Source organism: Buteo buteo, chromosome 16, assembly GCF_964188355.1.
Source record: "Buteo buteo chromosome 16, bButBut1.hap1.1, whole genome shotgun sequence".
Taxonomy (NCBI): Eukaryota; Metazoa; Chordata; class Aves; order Accipitriformes; family Accipitridae; genus Buteo; species Buteo buteo.
The window spans coordinates 1890508-1904797 of NC_134186.1; the positions used below are offsets into that span (position 1 = coordinate 1890508).

At 66.5% G+C, this 14290-nt stretch overlaps 2 protein-coding genes across 4 annotated transcripts in view; both read left to right on the plus strand.

Moving 5' to 3' along the window:
* DLGAP3 (DLG associated protein 3) overlaps window positions 1–5421 on the plus strand; it is a 28984-nt gene extending 23563 nt beyond the window's left edge. For all 3 annotated transcript variants that reach the window (XM_075048702.1, XM_075048704.1, XM_075048703.1), the window contains exons 7-12: window positions 355–695; window positions 816–901; window positions 1606–2030; window positions 2345–2436; window positions 2635–2778; window positions 3243–5421. In XM_075048702.1, the coding sequence (XP_074904803.1) occupies window positions 355–695; window positions 816–901; window positions 1606–2030; window positions 2345–2436; window positions 2635–2778; window positions 3243–3461 (1307 nt within the window). In that variant the 3' untranslated portion in view covers window positions 3462–5421. The remainder of the gene's footprint in view (window positions 1–354; window positions 696–815; window positions 902–1605; window positions 2031–2344; window positions 2437–2634; window positions 2779–3242) is intronic.
* Window positions 5422–6487: 1066 nt separating this feature from the next.
* SMIM12 (small integral membrane protein 12) lies at window positions 6488–7860 on the plus strand. Its single transcript, XM_075048705.1, has 2 exons — window positions 6488–6542; window positions 6793–7860. The coding sequence occupies exon 2, from the start codon at window positions 6810–6812 to the stop codon at window positions 7083–7085; it is 276 nt and encodes a 91-aa protein (XP_074904806.1). The 5' UTR covers window positions 6488–6542; window positions 6793–6809; the 3' UTR covers window positions 7086–7860.
* The last annotated feature ends 6430 nt before the right edge of the window (window positions 7861–14290 follow it).

Here is a 14290-nt window from a genome sequence, read left to right on the forward strand (position 1 = left end):
CCTGTGGCTCAGTCCCGCTCAGGGGGCCGCTCTGTGGTCCCAGCACCCATCTGCCTTTCCCTCCTTCTCTCCACTTCTGTCCCCATCTCTGTCCCTTGCCGGGTGCTGCAGCGGCGTGGCCAGCGTGGGTCTGGGGTGGTTTCCGATCCCTTTCTGGGGATAAACCGGCCAAAGAGTCCCTGCGAGCTCCAGCCGGGATCTCAGCCGGCTGAGGTGCAAACCCCGCGGGGCTGCGAGCCCTGCGCCGCGGGAGGAGGCGGGCAGCGTTCCCCCGGGGGCCCCCGTTCGTGGTGGGAAATGAGCCAGTGTCTGTGTTTTCACGTGCCTTTTCATCCTGCGCCTCTCCCACAACAGCCTTCAGTTACAGAAAAGCTCCACCTCCCATCCCTCCAGGAACCAAAGCCAAACCCCTCATCTCCGTCACGGCGCAGAGCAGCACCGAATCCACCCACGAGAGCTACCTGCCCGGCGAGGTCGCCCGCAGCCCCGCCTGGTCCAAAGATGCCGCGGCCCGCTGCAACTCGGCCGAGAGCCTGGAGAGCTCCAAGGTGACGGCCGTGGCCCTCGACCTGCCTCCGGTCCAGCCCCGCGCCGCTCCCAAGCCCTCCACGCTCATCATCAAGGCCATCCCCGGCCGGGAAGAGCTGAGGAGCTTGGCTCGGCAGAGGAAGTGGCGTCCGTCCATCGGCGTTCAGGTGGGCTTCCCTGCGGGCTCCGAGCCGGCTCTGAGCCTGCCCGAGTGGCGTGGGCGACGGTGAGCCGCCGCGCCGCATCTCGGGGCTGCCCTCCAGCGCTCTCCTTCTGCCCCTCGGCAGGTCGAGGCCATCTCCGACTCGGATACGGAGAGCCGGAGCCAGAGGGAGTTCCACTCCATCGGAGTGCAGGTGGAGGAGGACAAAAGGTACCGCGCGGCTGGGCTGGGCTGAGACCTGCCACGCTCGCTGCACTGGGGGATTGGGTCCCCTCGCGACTCCCTGAGCTCTGCTTGCCGCCACTGCCCGAAGCATCTTTTCTCTCTCTCCTCCGGCTGAGACCCCCAGAGCTCTGCATCGTCCCCATCCCGGGCCGATTGCCCCCACCTGGGGCAGGATCTGGCCCTCCCTTTGCCCTTGCACCTCGCTGCTGCAAACGGACTGCCCCGGGGAAGGGGGTCCCCTGCTCGGGTCTCCTCCGCTGGGGCTCGGCCCTGAGCTTTGAGCCTGGCCCAGGCACAGATGAAACCTTTGGGCTTTTCTGCAGCTGAACATGACATTTTGGCTGGGGTGGGAGTGCCACGTGCCGGGACCTGCACGGCCCGCCGGAGGGGAACTCCGGCAACGTGCCCACGCAGCTCCGGTGCACGCTTCTCTCCATCCTCGGTCCAGCACCGGTAGCCATGGAAACGGGCTAAGAGCAGAGGAGATGAGGGACTGGCAGGTTGCGGCTGCTCAGGGCTGTCCCCGCGGCCCCAAATGCTCCGGGATCCAGACCAGCATCCCCAACCCCATCCTACCTGCGGGCATCCCTCACGCTGCCCCTACCCGCCATGGTACCCGGTGGGGAGACGGGGCACCGGGGCTGCCCTCGCTGGCTGCGAGGGTCCCCACGCGCTCTCGCTCTCCGCAGGCGAGCACGCTTCAAGCGCTCCAACAGCGTGACGGCGGGCGTGCAGGCGGACCTGGAGCTGGAGGGCTTCACCGGCCTGGCCGTGGCCACCGAGGACAAAGCCCTGCAGTTCGGGCGCCCTTTCCAGCGGCATTCCTCGGAGCCTGAGTCCGGCCGGCAGTACGCGGTGTACAAGACGGTGCACACGCAGGGGCAGTGGGCGTACCGGGAGGATTACCAGCTCCAGTACGATACGGTGGAGGTGCCCCGGCGGGATGCCTGGATGGAGCGGGGCTCCCGCAGCCTCCCCGACTCCGGCCGTGCCTCCCCCTGCCACCGCGACGGGGAATGGTTCATCAAACTGCTGCAGGCGGAGGTGGAGAAGATGGAGGGCTGGTGCCAGCAGATGGAGAGGGAGGCCGAGGACTACGACCTGCCGGAGGAGAGTGAGTCGGGGAGGTCTGCGGGGTTGGGAGGGTCTGGGGGTCCTGTAGAGCTGGGGGGGGGGGGCACAGCCATGGTCCTGTGGTGCTCCCACCTTGGAGCATCTCCCCTGCCAAGGTTAAAGAGGTTGGGGGGGGGGCAAGAAACACCGAGAAACCCTCTGGGACTAGTGGGATCTGGAGATGCCACATGGTTTGGGGGGCGTCCGAGGTGCCCAGGCTGTCCCGCTGACCCCAAGAGGGTGCAGGTTCCCCCCATGCAGGGGAGAGGCTCCGTGCCCCATGGGAGGGCTGACTGTCTCCTCTCCCCCCGCCAGTCCTGGAGAAGATCCGGAGCGCCGTGGGCAGCGCCCAGCTCCTCATGTCCCAGAAGGTGCAGCAGTTTTACCGCCTCTGCCAGCAGAACATGGTGAGTGCCAGGGACAGCCATGGGGGGGGGGGGCGGGTCTCGTATCCTTAGCCAGTGGAAAAGGGACTTTGTAACGCCATGGGGGAGAGCTGGACAGAGAGCTGCCCCAGCAGCGTGGAGGTGGGACGGCCACGCGGGCAGCAGAGCCGAGGTCCCGCAGGCGGACGCGGGTGACGCTCTGCCCCTCTGTCCCCATAGGATCCCAACGCGTTCCCCGTGCCCACCTTCCAAGACCTGGCCGGCTTCTGGGACCTCCTGCAGCTCTCCATTGAGGACGTCAGCATGAAGTTTGCAGAGCTCCAGCAGCTCAAGGCCAACGGGTGGAAGATCGTGGAGCCCAAGGTAAGGGCAGGGCTCTGCCGCTGGCGCTTGTCCCCTGCCACCTCTCCCTCCTTCCTCCTCCCCAAGCACATCTGCGCCCAAACCGCCGCTGCTGGGCTGTCGCTGGCAGCTGCTTTTAGCAAACACTGGAAAAACAGAGCTGGAAAAAAAAACAAGGCTAAAGAAGCCCCCGCCGCGGTCTCGCGGATGGCTCGGTGGGCATTTCTGGGCAGCGCTGCCCGCAAAGGGCCGGGCAGGGTCTCGGCACGGGCAGGGGCATCACGCTGCGGACACCTTCACGCCTGTGCAGACGGACGAAGGGACGCGCAGCCCTGCTTCGCGGCGCGGGACGGGCGCGGGGCCGTCTCGCTGCGGCTTCGGCTTCGCCACCCACGTCTCGCGCGCCCCGCTGGCTGTGGGGACGCCTGTTCCCCGGAGGTCCTGGCCCCCGTGCCCGCCCTGAAGCCCCCCCGTTATCTGTGCAGGAGGAGAAGAAGGTGCCTCCCCCGATACCAAAGAAGCCGCCACGCTCCAAGGTGCACCCGGTGAAGGAGCGCTCCTTAGACTCGGTGGACCGGCAGCGGCAGGAGGCCCGCAAGCGGCTCCTGGCAGCCAAGCGAGCTGCTTCTTTCCGCCAGAGCTCGGCCACCGAAAGCGCGGACAGCATCGAGATCTACATCCCCGAGGCGCAGACCCGGCTGTGACCGCAGCCTCCGCTTTTCTACCCGGACTGGACGGCGCGGCCGTAGCTCACTGTGATGGGGGGCCGCGGGGACACCCTGGGGCACCTCTTGGCCCCACTCACAGCTTCTCTCTTTTCTATCTTAGACCTTTCGTGGATCCGACGGCGGGTGAACGCAAGCCCGGTTCTGCCCCGTCCCGTTGCCCCCCCCCCGCTGCCCGCATGCCCCTGCCAGCCTCTCCCGGGGTCCGGGGCTCTCCCTCCCTCTGCCCTCCCTGGGGCCGTGTCCCAGCTCTCTGTCCCCCCCCCCCCCAGCCCTTCTGCACCCCCCCACCCACCCCAGCCTGCGTCCCAACCGAAAGAGAGGTGACCCTCAGCCCCCGGCCCCACCGGGCTGGAGGGGAGGGGGCTGCAGGCAAGCCCCCCCCCCCCACCTCTCTGTACTCAGTGCAATCCCCCAGCCTGTGGTGGGGACGGGCCCCCCCCCCCCCCCGAGTCCCCGTCTGGCCAGAGCCCCCCCCCAGCCCCGCTCCCCGGCCCTGCCGGCACGAGGCTTTGGGACGCGGTGGGGACAAGGGGCTCCCCCGTGCTGCCCCTGCCTGCACCCTCTGGCTCGGGTGCCACGGGGCTCCTTCCCCCCTATACATATATAAATATAACCTGAGGAATAAACCAGAAACTACACGTGACCAGCGCTGTGTTCCGGCTGGTGGGACGGACCAGAGCAGCAGAAACCCCCCCACCGCGGTCACGGCGAGCCGCCCCGCTTCCCTCGCACGGAGCATCGCGACGCGCTTCTCCCCGCTCGGCCCCTTCCTTCTCCCCCATCGGTCTGTCCCTCCATCCGTCCGTCCTTCCCTCCTGCCAGCCTGGAGTCCGGGAGCGCCTCTGCAGCGTGGCGCTAGCCAAGGGTGGGGGATACGGTCCCCCCGTGCCTCGTCGCCGGTGGGAGATGCTTCCCTGGTGTGCGAGCGGGGCGGTAGCGGCGGGGAGACCTGACCGCGGCTTTTTTGCACCCACAGTGCCAGGGACCGTGGCGGCTTTGCCCCCGGCTTGGCACCCGTGGGTGGGATGGGAGCGTGGACACGGCCAGCAGCTGCCCCTTGAGTGCGGAGCTGCTAGAGATCACCCTGGGGGGGTTCCCCCCTTTTCCTCGAGCTCCTGGTGCCCCGCGGGGATGGGAGAGCCCAGGATGGGGCTGTCGTGCGCCTGGTTCCCCTACGGGGCCGAGGGACACGCCGGGATGCTGCTCATCCCAGCTCCTCCATCGCGGCGCACAGACCCGGGAGCAGGGTGGGGGGGTCCCCAAAGGTCCCCTCCAGGGCAGAGCAGCGCGGCGGGGCAGGAGGCTGCATCTGCCCCGTCCCCGTCCCTGTCCCCATCCCCGGTCCCTGTCCAAGCATCCTGTCGTCCCCCCCCCCCCAGTGTCCCTTTTGGTGGCAGAAGGGGGGGGGAGGACCCCATCCTGTCCCCCACCCCGCTACGCCAGCAACCCCACACAGCATCACCAGCCACCCCCCAGGCAGGGCCAGTGGGTGCCGGGGAGCTCCCAAAATCCAGGGCCAAACCTCGCCCGGTGCCTTCGGGCAGGGCGGTGGGATCGGAGGCAGCTGGGGGGGGGCCCAGCTCGTGCCCCCCGTGTAGCAGGGGAGGCCGGGGCCAAGCAGGCGGACGCCTCGCTGGGGGTCCCTCGCTCCGGGGGGGTCTGTTGGTGCTAAACACCTCCGGGACGGCAGCGCCCGCTCAGCCACCCAAAAACCGTTCCCACCCCGCTCCCCCCCCCCAAAACACCCCGGATTTAGGGATGTGCCTGGGAAGGGCCCCCCACCAGGGCCCCCACCCCGGCCAGCGCCGTGCAGTGACCGTGACACGTGGCTCCCTTTTTATTGTAACGAACCGCCGCAATTAATAAAGATGACTTTGGTTACTCCGGGCCAGCGGCCACCTCCCCGAGGGGACACGGCCGGTGCCGGGCTCGCCTTTCCCCCGTCTACAGCCCCTTCGTGTCCGTGGGGTGGGAGGGGGTGTCTGTGGGGTGGGAGAGGGTGTCTGTGGGGTGAGAGGGGGTGTCCATGGGGTGGGAGGGGGTGTCTGTGGGTGGGAGAGGGGTGGGAGTGGGTGGGAGGGGGTGTCTGTGGGTGGGAGAGGGGTGTCTGTGGATGGGAAGGGGTGTCTGTGGGTGGGAGGGGGTGTCCGTGGGGTGGGAGGGGGTGTCTGTGGGTGGGAGAGGGGTGTCTGTGGGGTGGGAGAGGAGTGTCCATGGGGTGGGAGAGGGGTGTCTGTGGGTGGGAGGGGGTGTCTGTGGGGTGGGAGAGGGGTGTCTGTGGGGTGAGAGGGGGTGTCCGTGGGGTGGGAGGGGGTGTCTGTGGGTGGGAGAGGGGTGGGAGTGGGTGGGAGGGGGTGTCTGTGGGATGGGAGAGGGTGTCCATGGGGTGGGAGGGGGTGTCTGTGGGTGGGAGAGGGGTGTCTGTGGGGTGGGAGAGGGGTGTCCATGGGGTGGGAGGGGGTGTCTGTGGGGTGGGAAGGGGTGTCTGTGGGTGGGAGGGGGTGTCCGTGGGGTGGGAGGGGGTGTCTGTGGGTGGGAGAGGGAAGTCTGTGGGCGGGAGGAGGTGTCTGTGGGGTGGGAGAGGGTGTCCGTGGGGTGGGAGGGGGTGTCTGTTGGGTGGGAGAGAGTGTCTGTTGGGTGGGAGAGGGTCTCTCGCCCTCGCAGGAGCAGATCTCCCTGGGGGGTGTCTGCAGGTCTCCCCGCGGGTCTCCCCCCGTGGGTGTCCCCATGGCCCTTTCCCTCTGCACCTCCCCGTGGCTGCCTCCAGGTGGCTCTCTCCCCGGGGGTCTCTCTCCGTGGGTCACGCCCTGGGTGTCTCCCCGTCCCCCCCGTGGGTCCGTCTCTCTCCCCCCCCCTCCCCTTCCCGTGGGTCTCCCCGCGGGGCGGCCTCAGCCGGGGCCGCTCCTCCAAGCGCCGCCGATCCCGCGCTGTCCGCCAGGGGGCAGCACCGCCCCGCCGGGCCTCGGGGGCGCCTGGCTGGGCCGCGCTACCGCTGACCGGAAGGGGCGGGGCGGTGGCGGCGGCGGCGGCGGCGGCGGCGGCGGCGGCCGGGCCCAGGTGAGCGGCGGCCGCCGAGGGGCTCGGTCCGGGTCCGGGTCCGGCGGCAGGGAAGCCCCGCGGGGGCCGGGCGGGGATCCCGGTGTCGGCCTAGGCGGGTCCCGGTTCCCTGTGGGTCAGTACTGAGGCCCCGGTGCGGCCCGCCCCGGTGCGGCCTTGCCCGCCCGACCCTCTCCCGGGCGTTAACCGGCCCGCAGGCCTCCGGGGGTCCGGGCCCGGCTTGTGACCGCCGCGTTTCGCCCCCTGCCAGGCGCAGCCCCCGGCACCATGTGGTCCGTGCTGTGGGCGGCCGTGCGCTCCAAGGCCCCGTACGTCACCTTCCCGGTGGCCTTCGTGGTGGGGCTGGTGGGCTATCACCTGGAGTGGTTCCTCCGTGGGGACCCCCCGCCCGCGGCCGAGGAGAAGAGCATCTCGGAGCAGCGGGAGGACCGCAAGCTGCAAGAGATCGCGGGCAAGGACCTGACCAAGGTGGTGAGCCTGAAGGAGAAGCTCGAGTTCGCCCCTCGGGCCGTGCTGAACAGGAACCGCCCGGAAAAAAGTTAATAAAGTTGTTTGGGCAAATGCAGCGCCCTGGAGCGACTGTGCCTGGGGCTGGGGCCGGCTGCTGGAGGGCTGTGGCCCGCAGCACCATGCTGGGGACTCCCCTGTCACCTGCACGTCTCCCAGCAGCGTCCTTCCTGCACCGGGCCGTATCTGGGCAATACGCTGTGCCCACTGCTGCTCTTCGCTCCCCTGGGGCCCTCCGGAGGGTCAGGGTTTGCCCACCCCACGGATGCGCTTGAGACACAGCACCCAAACCTCTTCCTTTGTGGCAAAGCAGGCAGGGAACCATGCTTTGGAGGTGGAATGTGTCTGAAACTCGTCAGCTCTCAGCCTGTCCTGGCCCCTGAACCACAAAACCCTCTCAGCCTGGTTCCACCCACGTCTCTTTAGGTTTGGTTTCTTCCATGGCGTGAAGATAGAAGAAACTTGGACCTGAGTGACGTGGGGTTGGGGTCAGGCTAACCGCCTGGAGCGGGAGGACCTGCTGTCCTGCTTACAGCTCTCCCGTGGCTCTTTGTGAACCCTGACCACAGCACCACGCTACCGCGTTACGCCCACGGGAGCCTGAGCAGCGGTGGAGATCTCTGGGGAAGCCCTCTCTGCGTCACCCCCAGGCTTTGCAGCGAGGAAGAGGGACAGGGGGAGGTAGAAGTCCTGGCCTTGCTTCCGTCATGTAGCTCAGAGCGTGGTGGTGGCTCTGGGCTGGCATGTAGAGAGCGGGGAGATCTCTGCCTTGTATGGGAACAGCCAGAATAAACTTCTGTCAGTCCTTGGCCCTCTGTGTCGTCTGCATCAGCACCTGGCCCCAACCCTGGCTCAGCGTGTTTCTGCTCCCCATGTTTTCAAGAAGCAACCCCTTCTACAATGGGAGAAATGCCATCGTCGTCCCTGGCTGGGTGCTGACCTCGGGGCCTGGCAACAGGGTGGCGGGCAGGAAGGAGGGGGAGGCACCGAAATCCCAGCCCGTGCTGTGCTTGTGCCTCCCTCCCGGCTCCCCCAGCCACGTCATTTGCTTCCCTTCGACCTCCTTATCTAGAGAAGAAGGGCTGTGGCAGTGCCGGGTGGGGTCCCAGCAGACAGGGAGGGTCCCACTGGGCTGCTGAGCAGGGCAGCCCATGGCAGGAGAGACTGGCAGCGAGCACTGGGGACCGGTGGCCTGTGTCCCATCCAGCCTCAGGCATCACTGGCACAGCAGGACCAAACCCTGGTGAGAACTGCCTGAGCGGGGCCAGCCGGTAACCGTGCCACCGCTCGCTACCGGCAGTGTGCCAGGGCCATAGCCGGGGTTATCGCTGCCTCCCGGCTTGTTTTTTCCCCTCGTGCCTGAGCGAGGCCTTGCTGCTGCCCCAGCCCGGCCTTCCCCTCCCGGGGACGATAAATCTGTCGTGCCTGGTGCGAAGCCCTGAGGTCAGCAGCCAATTCAGCGTTTCACATCGCTCTGTCCTGCTTCCTCGGGGCCAGCTTCTGCCCCGCTGACAGCTTTACTGCCGTCGCTGCCTGGCTGTGTTTACCTCCCAACCTGCTGTCCTCGGGCTGGATCGCTGCCCTCCAGTCAGGCTGATGGCCCAGCACTGCCGGGAACTCGCAGGCCTTTGCCGTTGTGGTGTGTGAGGGCAGCTGAGGCTGGGTTAGAAGGTGCAGGAGGAGTCTTGGGGCAATGCAAAGGCTGTCGAAGCCCTGCCCCACTGCTGCCTCCCACACTGGGGCTCACAGCACCTTTCATGTCATCACCCTGGTCCCCCTGACAGGCTGGCACTGTCCCTTGAGCTAGCCCTTGGCCTCTTGCTTTCCCAGCTTGGCTGTGGGGTGATGCTGGGCGCCGACTGTTCCCTATTGTGCACCAGGGTGGGAACGGTCCCGTCCCTTCCCCCAGCCGGGACCCACCAGACCCAGCTCGGAAACGTCTTCTGAAATGCCTTTGTTCACCCCGCGACAGAGTGGCTCCCCTGGCTGTTTATAGCCCATTGATCTGCCTGTTCCCAGCGCCGGCTGGGCACAATTGGGCTTTGTCGGGGCCTCTCTGCCCTGTTTCCTCCCCTGGGCCCACACCGTGTCGGTTGGGGGGGCTGCTCTGGTGCGGTGCTGGAGCAATGCCCTCGGGAAGGACTGAGCCCCAACGGTGGCTGCACAGGCACCGACAGCACCTGGCTGGGCAGCCCCAGCCCCTGCCCTGCTCCCGCCACGGGTCCCTTGCTGGTCCCACCATGTTTCCGGCTGGTTTCCGTGTGTCTGGGGACTCTTGTCCATCCCCACAGCAGATGCTGGTGTTGCTGCAGGGCCATGGTTCCCCGCAGGCGCTGGGGAAGGGGTGAAGCCGCTTCCCAAAGACCAGTCACAGTGCGGGAAAAAGTGCCGCTTTTCTCCTATAACTCTTGGTGCTGTAAACCCACCCTTCCTCCCATTGAATCCCAACAATGTGCTGCCTGGGAAGTGCCGGCTGTACAAGAATAGGAGCCGGCAAGCACTCAGGGCTGGGGTGAGCAACCACAGTGGCTCAAGAAGAGCGAGAGGAAGCTTTGTTGAATAAACCATTACGGCAAAAAACTGGCTTCCCGAGCTTGCAACACAACTGCCCGAGTGCAAGTCCTTGGTCTGGCTCAGGGCGTTTGTAATCCAGCTGTTCCCAGCATGGCACAGCCGGGCGCTGCAGCGGGAGTGTGGCAAGGAGCCGTGCCAGCAGCGTGTCTGGGGCCGTGCGAGGCGGAGGGGGAGTCCTGTGTCTGGCCTGGAGGCTGGTGTTTTACAGGCGAGCATCCTCCCGGGGCTTGCCTGGCTTTGGGGAAGTCCCTGCAGCCACGGCCGGCTGCGGCTGCTCTGTGCCACAGGGCAGGGATCGAATCCGGCAGCTGCAGAAGTGCTGCCTGTCCCTGCCCAGCACGTGATGGCCGTGCCCTTGGCTTGGTGAGGGCAAACTGGCTGCAGTGCTCTTGGCATGGCCCTGCTGCCTTGCTGCTTCCTCCCCGTGGGCTCCGAGGGTGGCTGTGGCCCCTGGGCTGACCCTCTGCCCTGCTTGGGGTCGGGTTTGCTCCCGGGGGTCCATCACGAACAGCTTGTGAGAGGAGCAGGTGGTGGTTTCCGGAGGCAGGATGCAGGGAGCGAGCCGGGGCTGTGTGTTGGGGGGGGGGACAAGTTGTGCCCCAGCTCACTGGAGGTTGGCCCAGGGGACTGGGACAGCTGCTGTGCAGGCAGGGACAGTGAGACACCCCCCCCGGCCGCTCGGCACAGCTCGGCACACCTGGACGGCTGCAGCGGACGTCCGGTTAGATCAGAGCAGGGATGCACCAGCTGCACAGGGCTATGGATGCTGTGACCCTGTGCTGGCACAAGAGCGGCTCGGAGCCATCGGTCCCTTTCCCGCAAGGCCCTGAGTGATGATGCTTTGGGGAGGAGAGGAGAGGCACCGGGGGGCTGGAGCGGGGAGGGAGCTGGGGGCCCACAGGGACTCATGGTCCTGTGTCCCGTTCTGGAGCAGCACGGTCACCCTGGGCACCCAGGACCCACGCACAGTGCGGTGTCCCTGCAGCCCCAGGGACATGGAGGGTCCTCACCCCAACTGCACTGGAGAGCAAGTGGTGCATCCCCCGCAGCCCCTGGGGACGTCTGCTCCCTCCCCTGCCCGGGCCAGCCGAGGCTGTTTTCCCAGGCTCCCGTTTTGCCCTTTCCCCAAGTGCAGCCGAGTCCTTTCCCAGCCTCCCTGTCTCGCTTGCCTCTTCCTGCCACGGTCCCATGGCACAGGCGCACCGTGCCATATCCAGTGGCTCCTTTCTGCCACCAGGAAAAACCCTGAAGTGCTATGGGAGAGGAGCAAACCCGCTCTGCACTGAGATGCATTCCTCGAGGCTTGGCCAGGGACAGCTACAGTGGGACGTGTTCCCTTCCCACTCGGCGTTGCCTCTTGCAGCCGCAGCTCACGGCTGCCTCCCCATCCCCAGCACCCCAGGGCCACCGCAGCTCCTTGCTTTTAGACAACATCAAACCTCCCCATGCCAGGAAAAGCCCCCGGCTATGCAGGCAGCAGCCCCTGCCCTCCTGGTGCTCCATTGGGATGATGCCCTGAGTTGCTGGGGGGTGCAGGACCCATCCTGGGATGGGCATATGGTGCTGGCTGCCGCAGTCCCGTTGCCTCCGCACAAGGAAGCGGCCGGAGGGGAGCGACAATGTCAGGATGCGGGAAGTCGTCGGGGCTATTGAGCGCGTTTCCTCCTGCCTGCGGTTCTCACACGGGGCCGCATTGTCTGCTGTGCCCACGCGTGGAGGGCTAAATATAACCCCGCGCTGGGGATGGGCCAGGGGGAGGAAAGGAACTCTTTGGGGTTTGCTTTTCCTTCATTGTGCACTGTTGGCAGCATCGCTGAGAAGGGCAAGATTGTACCTCGTTTGGTTATTGCCTCGATGGTGGGTCCTGAGGGCATGGGGTGCTGGGGTTCAGGGACCCAGGAGGTTGCTCCTGCCTGAGCCCGCTCCCCCCGAGGGGCTGCGGGAAATGGGGCACTGGTAAACTGCAGGCAGAGCCCTGGGCACGGATGGGGCCCCAGGGGGACGGGGGGCTGTGCTGTGGCCCCAGCTGGCATCCCCCTGCCCAGCCCTCTGCCCTTCCTCCCCTCTCAGCTGCAATTTTGCTCCCGCCGCAGCTCTTCCTGCGAGCAGGTCGGATTTAGACACTTGCTATTTTCTGTATGCTGGGAAAGCTTAAAAATAAACTCCTTGGTGCTTGGCCAGCGCCTTGGGCAGAGCCTTGCAGGTGGGATATGCGGCGGCAGCCCACATGGCTCCTTTCCCCCAGCCCAGGGCAGGACAGTGCAGAGGGAGCCCAGCACGGACTGGTCCTAACTGGGAGGAGGACAGGAATCTCCCTCCAAACCCATGGCTGTGGGGCAGTCACTGGCGCAAGCTCCTGGGGGCTGCATTAGGCCTATGTCCCCAGCAGGAATTGGGGTCCCAGGACTGTCAGAGCTGCCCCAAAGCCTTTCCAGACTCAGGGGGTGCTCCAAGTGGCCACCCCCCCCCACCCCAGCATCCTCCTGAACCGCTGGTGAGCAGCCCAGGGGGTGCACAGTGCTGCTGGCCATGCACCCAAGGGACACCCCACGCCTATACACCCCCAGCCTCAGGCTGTTGGCGGTCAGGTGCGCATCCGTCTGTCTGTCCACCTCTCTGCCTCTTCCTTTTGCTCTTTCGGCCACGTCACATCCCTCTTTGGACACTCGCATTCTTCCAGGAGCTGAGGATGCGGGAGCAGCCCCACGGCACTGCCTGCACCCTGCTGAGGAAGACAGCCTGGCTCCTGCACCGCGGCACAGCGCAGGCAGGCAGCTGTCTCCCCCCCCCCGATAGTTCTGGAGGGCTGCAGCTGTGCCTTGGGTTGGGATAAAGCCCACAAGGCTCTTAGGTGAGGGGTAAAAAAGCTGCCCCCCCCCAAAACTCCCAGCGCCGGGGGTCACAGCCTGTGTGAGTGGCCATGGGAACAGTCCTGTGATGCTCCCACCCCATGGCGATGCCCAGGGCTCTCCGCCGTGGGTCCTGGTGCCTGCGCATCATGGCACACACTCGGGGCTCTGCTTGCTGCCCGTTATCCCAGGGCTGGACCCGGAGCTGGGTCTTGGGGGTGCCCACGGGGACCCCCTCACCGCGGCCCCCAGGCTGCCCGTGCCACCGCAGGGCTCAGCATCATGGTATGGGGCCGGGTGTTGTGTGAGCAAGTGCCATTCCCAGAAAGGGACCAGAGGGGCCTGTTTACTCAGGAGGGAGCGCGGAGGTGTGAGAAAGGCCATACGTGTCGGTCTGGCTGCTATCTGTCCCCAGGCTGTGCCAAAGGGCTTCACCGGGCCAGCCCCGTGCCCTTATCAGCTCCAAACTTTTATTTGCCTAAGGGCCTCCTGCCCGCCTTCTGGGGGGCTGCTGCCAGCACCGGCCCCCGCTGTCACCCCCTCCGTGGCCCTGCCTCGCAGGTGAACCCCTCGCTGTTGTTGTTGGCGTGTGCCGTGGGCAGGTCCCGGCGGCGTGGGGGTCACGCCGGCAGCCCCCGAGCCGCCTTGTCACAACACGGGAACAATAGCGGGACGTGGAGTTGTGTTTGCTCAGCGCCCACGGCCGGGCACCGTGTCCAGGCAAGGGGGGGGGGTCTCGGCCGTCTTGTTTACCACCTTGCAGGGCCGTTCGGAAAATGCGTGATGCTCCCCCGGTGCCAACAAAAATATCAGCGCAGGAGAGGGGAGGCGAGCGGGGGAGCGCTGCCGGCGGGTAAACACACCGCACGGCTGCACCGTTACCTTTCACACGGGCATTTCCTCCTGGCCGAGCGCGCCAGCCTGCTCTCCCCAGAAAGCCACAGCGCTTCGGGGCTTTGCAGCTCTGCTGATGCCCGGTGAGCACTGGGCTGTGGTCCCCCATTGCACTGGGGTGCCCCGGGGGGGTCCCCACTGGGTAACAGGGAGAGCAGGGTCCCTCCAGAGATGGTGGGAGCAGGGCAGGGTCCCTGCAGAGGGGATCTGCCCCAGCATCCTCATGGAGGGCGCAGGTGAGGGCTGATAGCGTGCACCCCAGACCCCCACCCCAGGGGATTTTTGCCCCCCCCATCCCCAGCAGGGAGGGGAGCCAAGGGCAGGCTCAGCCGCCAGCCCAGGCTCTGCCCCAAGGGCAGCACAGCCGGGTGCCTCCCTCTTCGCTTCCTCCAGTGGCTGATGGCAGCGATATCACCCCGTATCACCCATATTTCATTTTCTCCAGGGTATTTTTAGCCTGTCCCACCCTTGCTGAAGAGGCCCTCGGCCGAATGCAGGCTCTGCCCAGGGCTGGCTTGGCTGTACAAACTAAACAACAGCCCCAGCCGCATTGTGTGCCTTTATCTGCTGCTCATTTCCACCTATTATGCAGCCACGAGCAGCTCCGCAGCTTCCACTGGGTTTATCTGCAGCAGAGCCGGAGCATGGGGAGAGGGAATGAGTCCTGCTTTGGGTCACCCAGAGCCTGCACCACCCCTGGGCCAAGGCTGGGCTCAAGGGGACAGGACACTATAGCAGGGAGGTTCGTGCTTTCGGGGGGTGAGCGGCGCCAGCAGCGCAACTGGAGCTCAGAGGGTGCCCGTGCTCCCCTTCAGCCCAGCCCCATCGCCCACGGGACAGCAGCATCCCTCTCCCTTGGCCCCAAACCCTCACCCACCCTCCCCAAAGCAACTGCATGAAGCACAGTCACGCCACACTTCACCT

Excerpts from the sequence above, each read along its gene's own strand:
- SMIM12 (XM_075048705.1), top strand. The coding sequence starts at position 6,810 with ATGTGGTCCGTGCTGTGGGCGGCCGTGCGCTCCAAGGCCCCGTACGTC.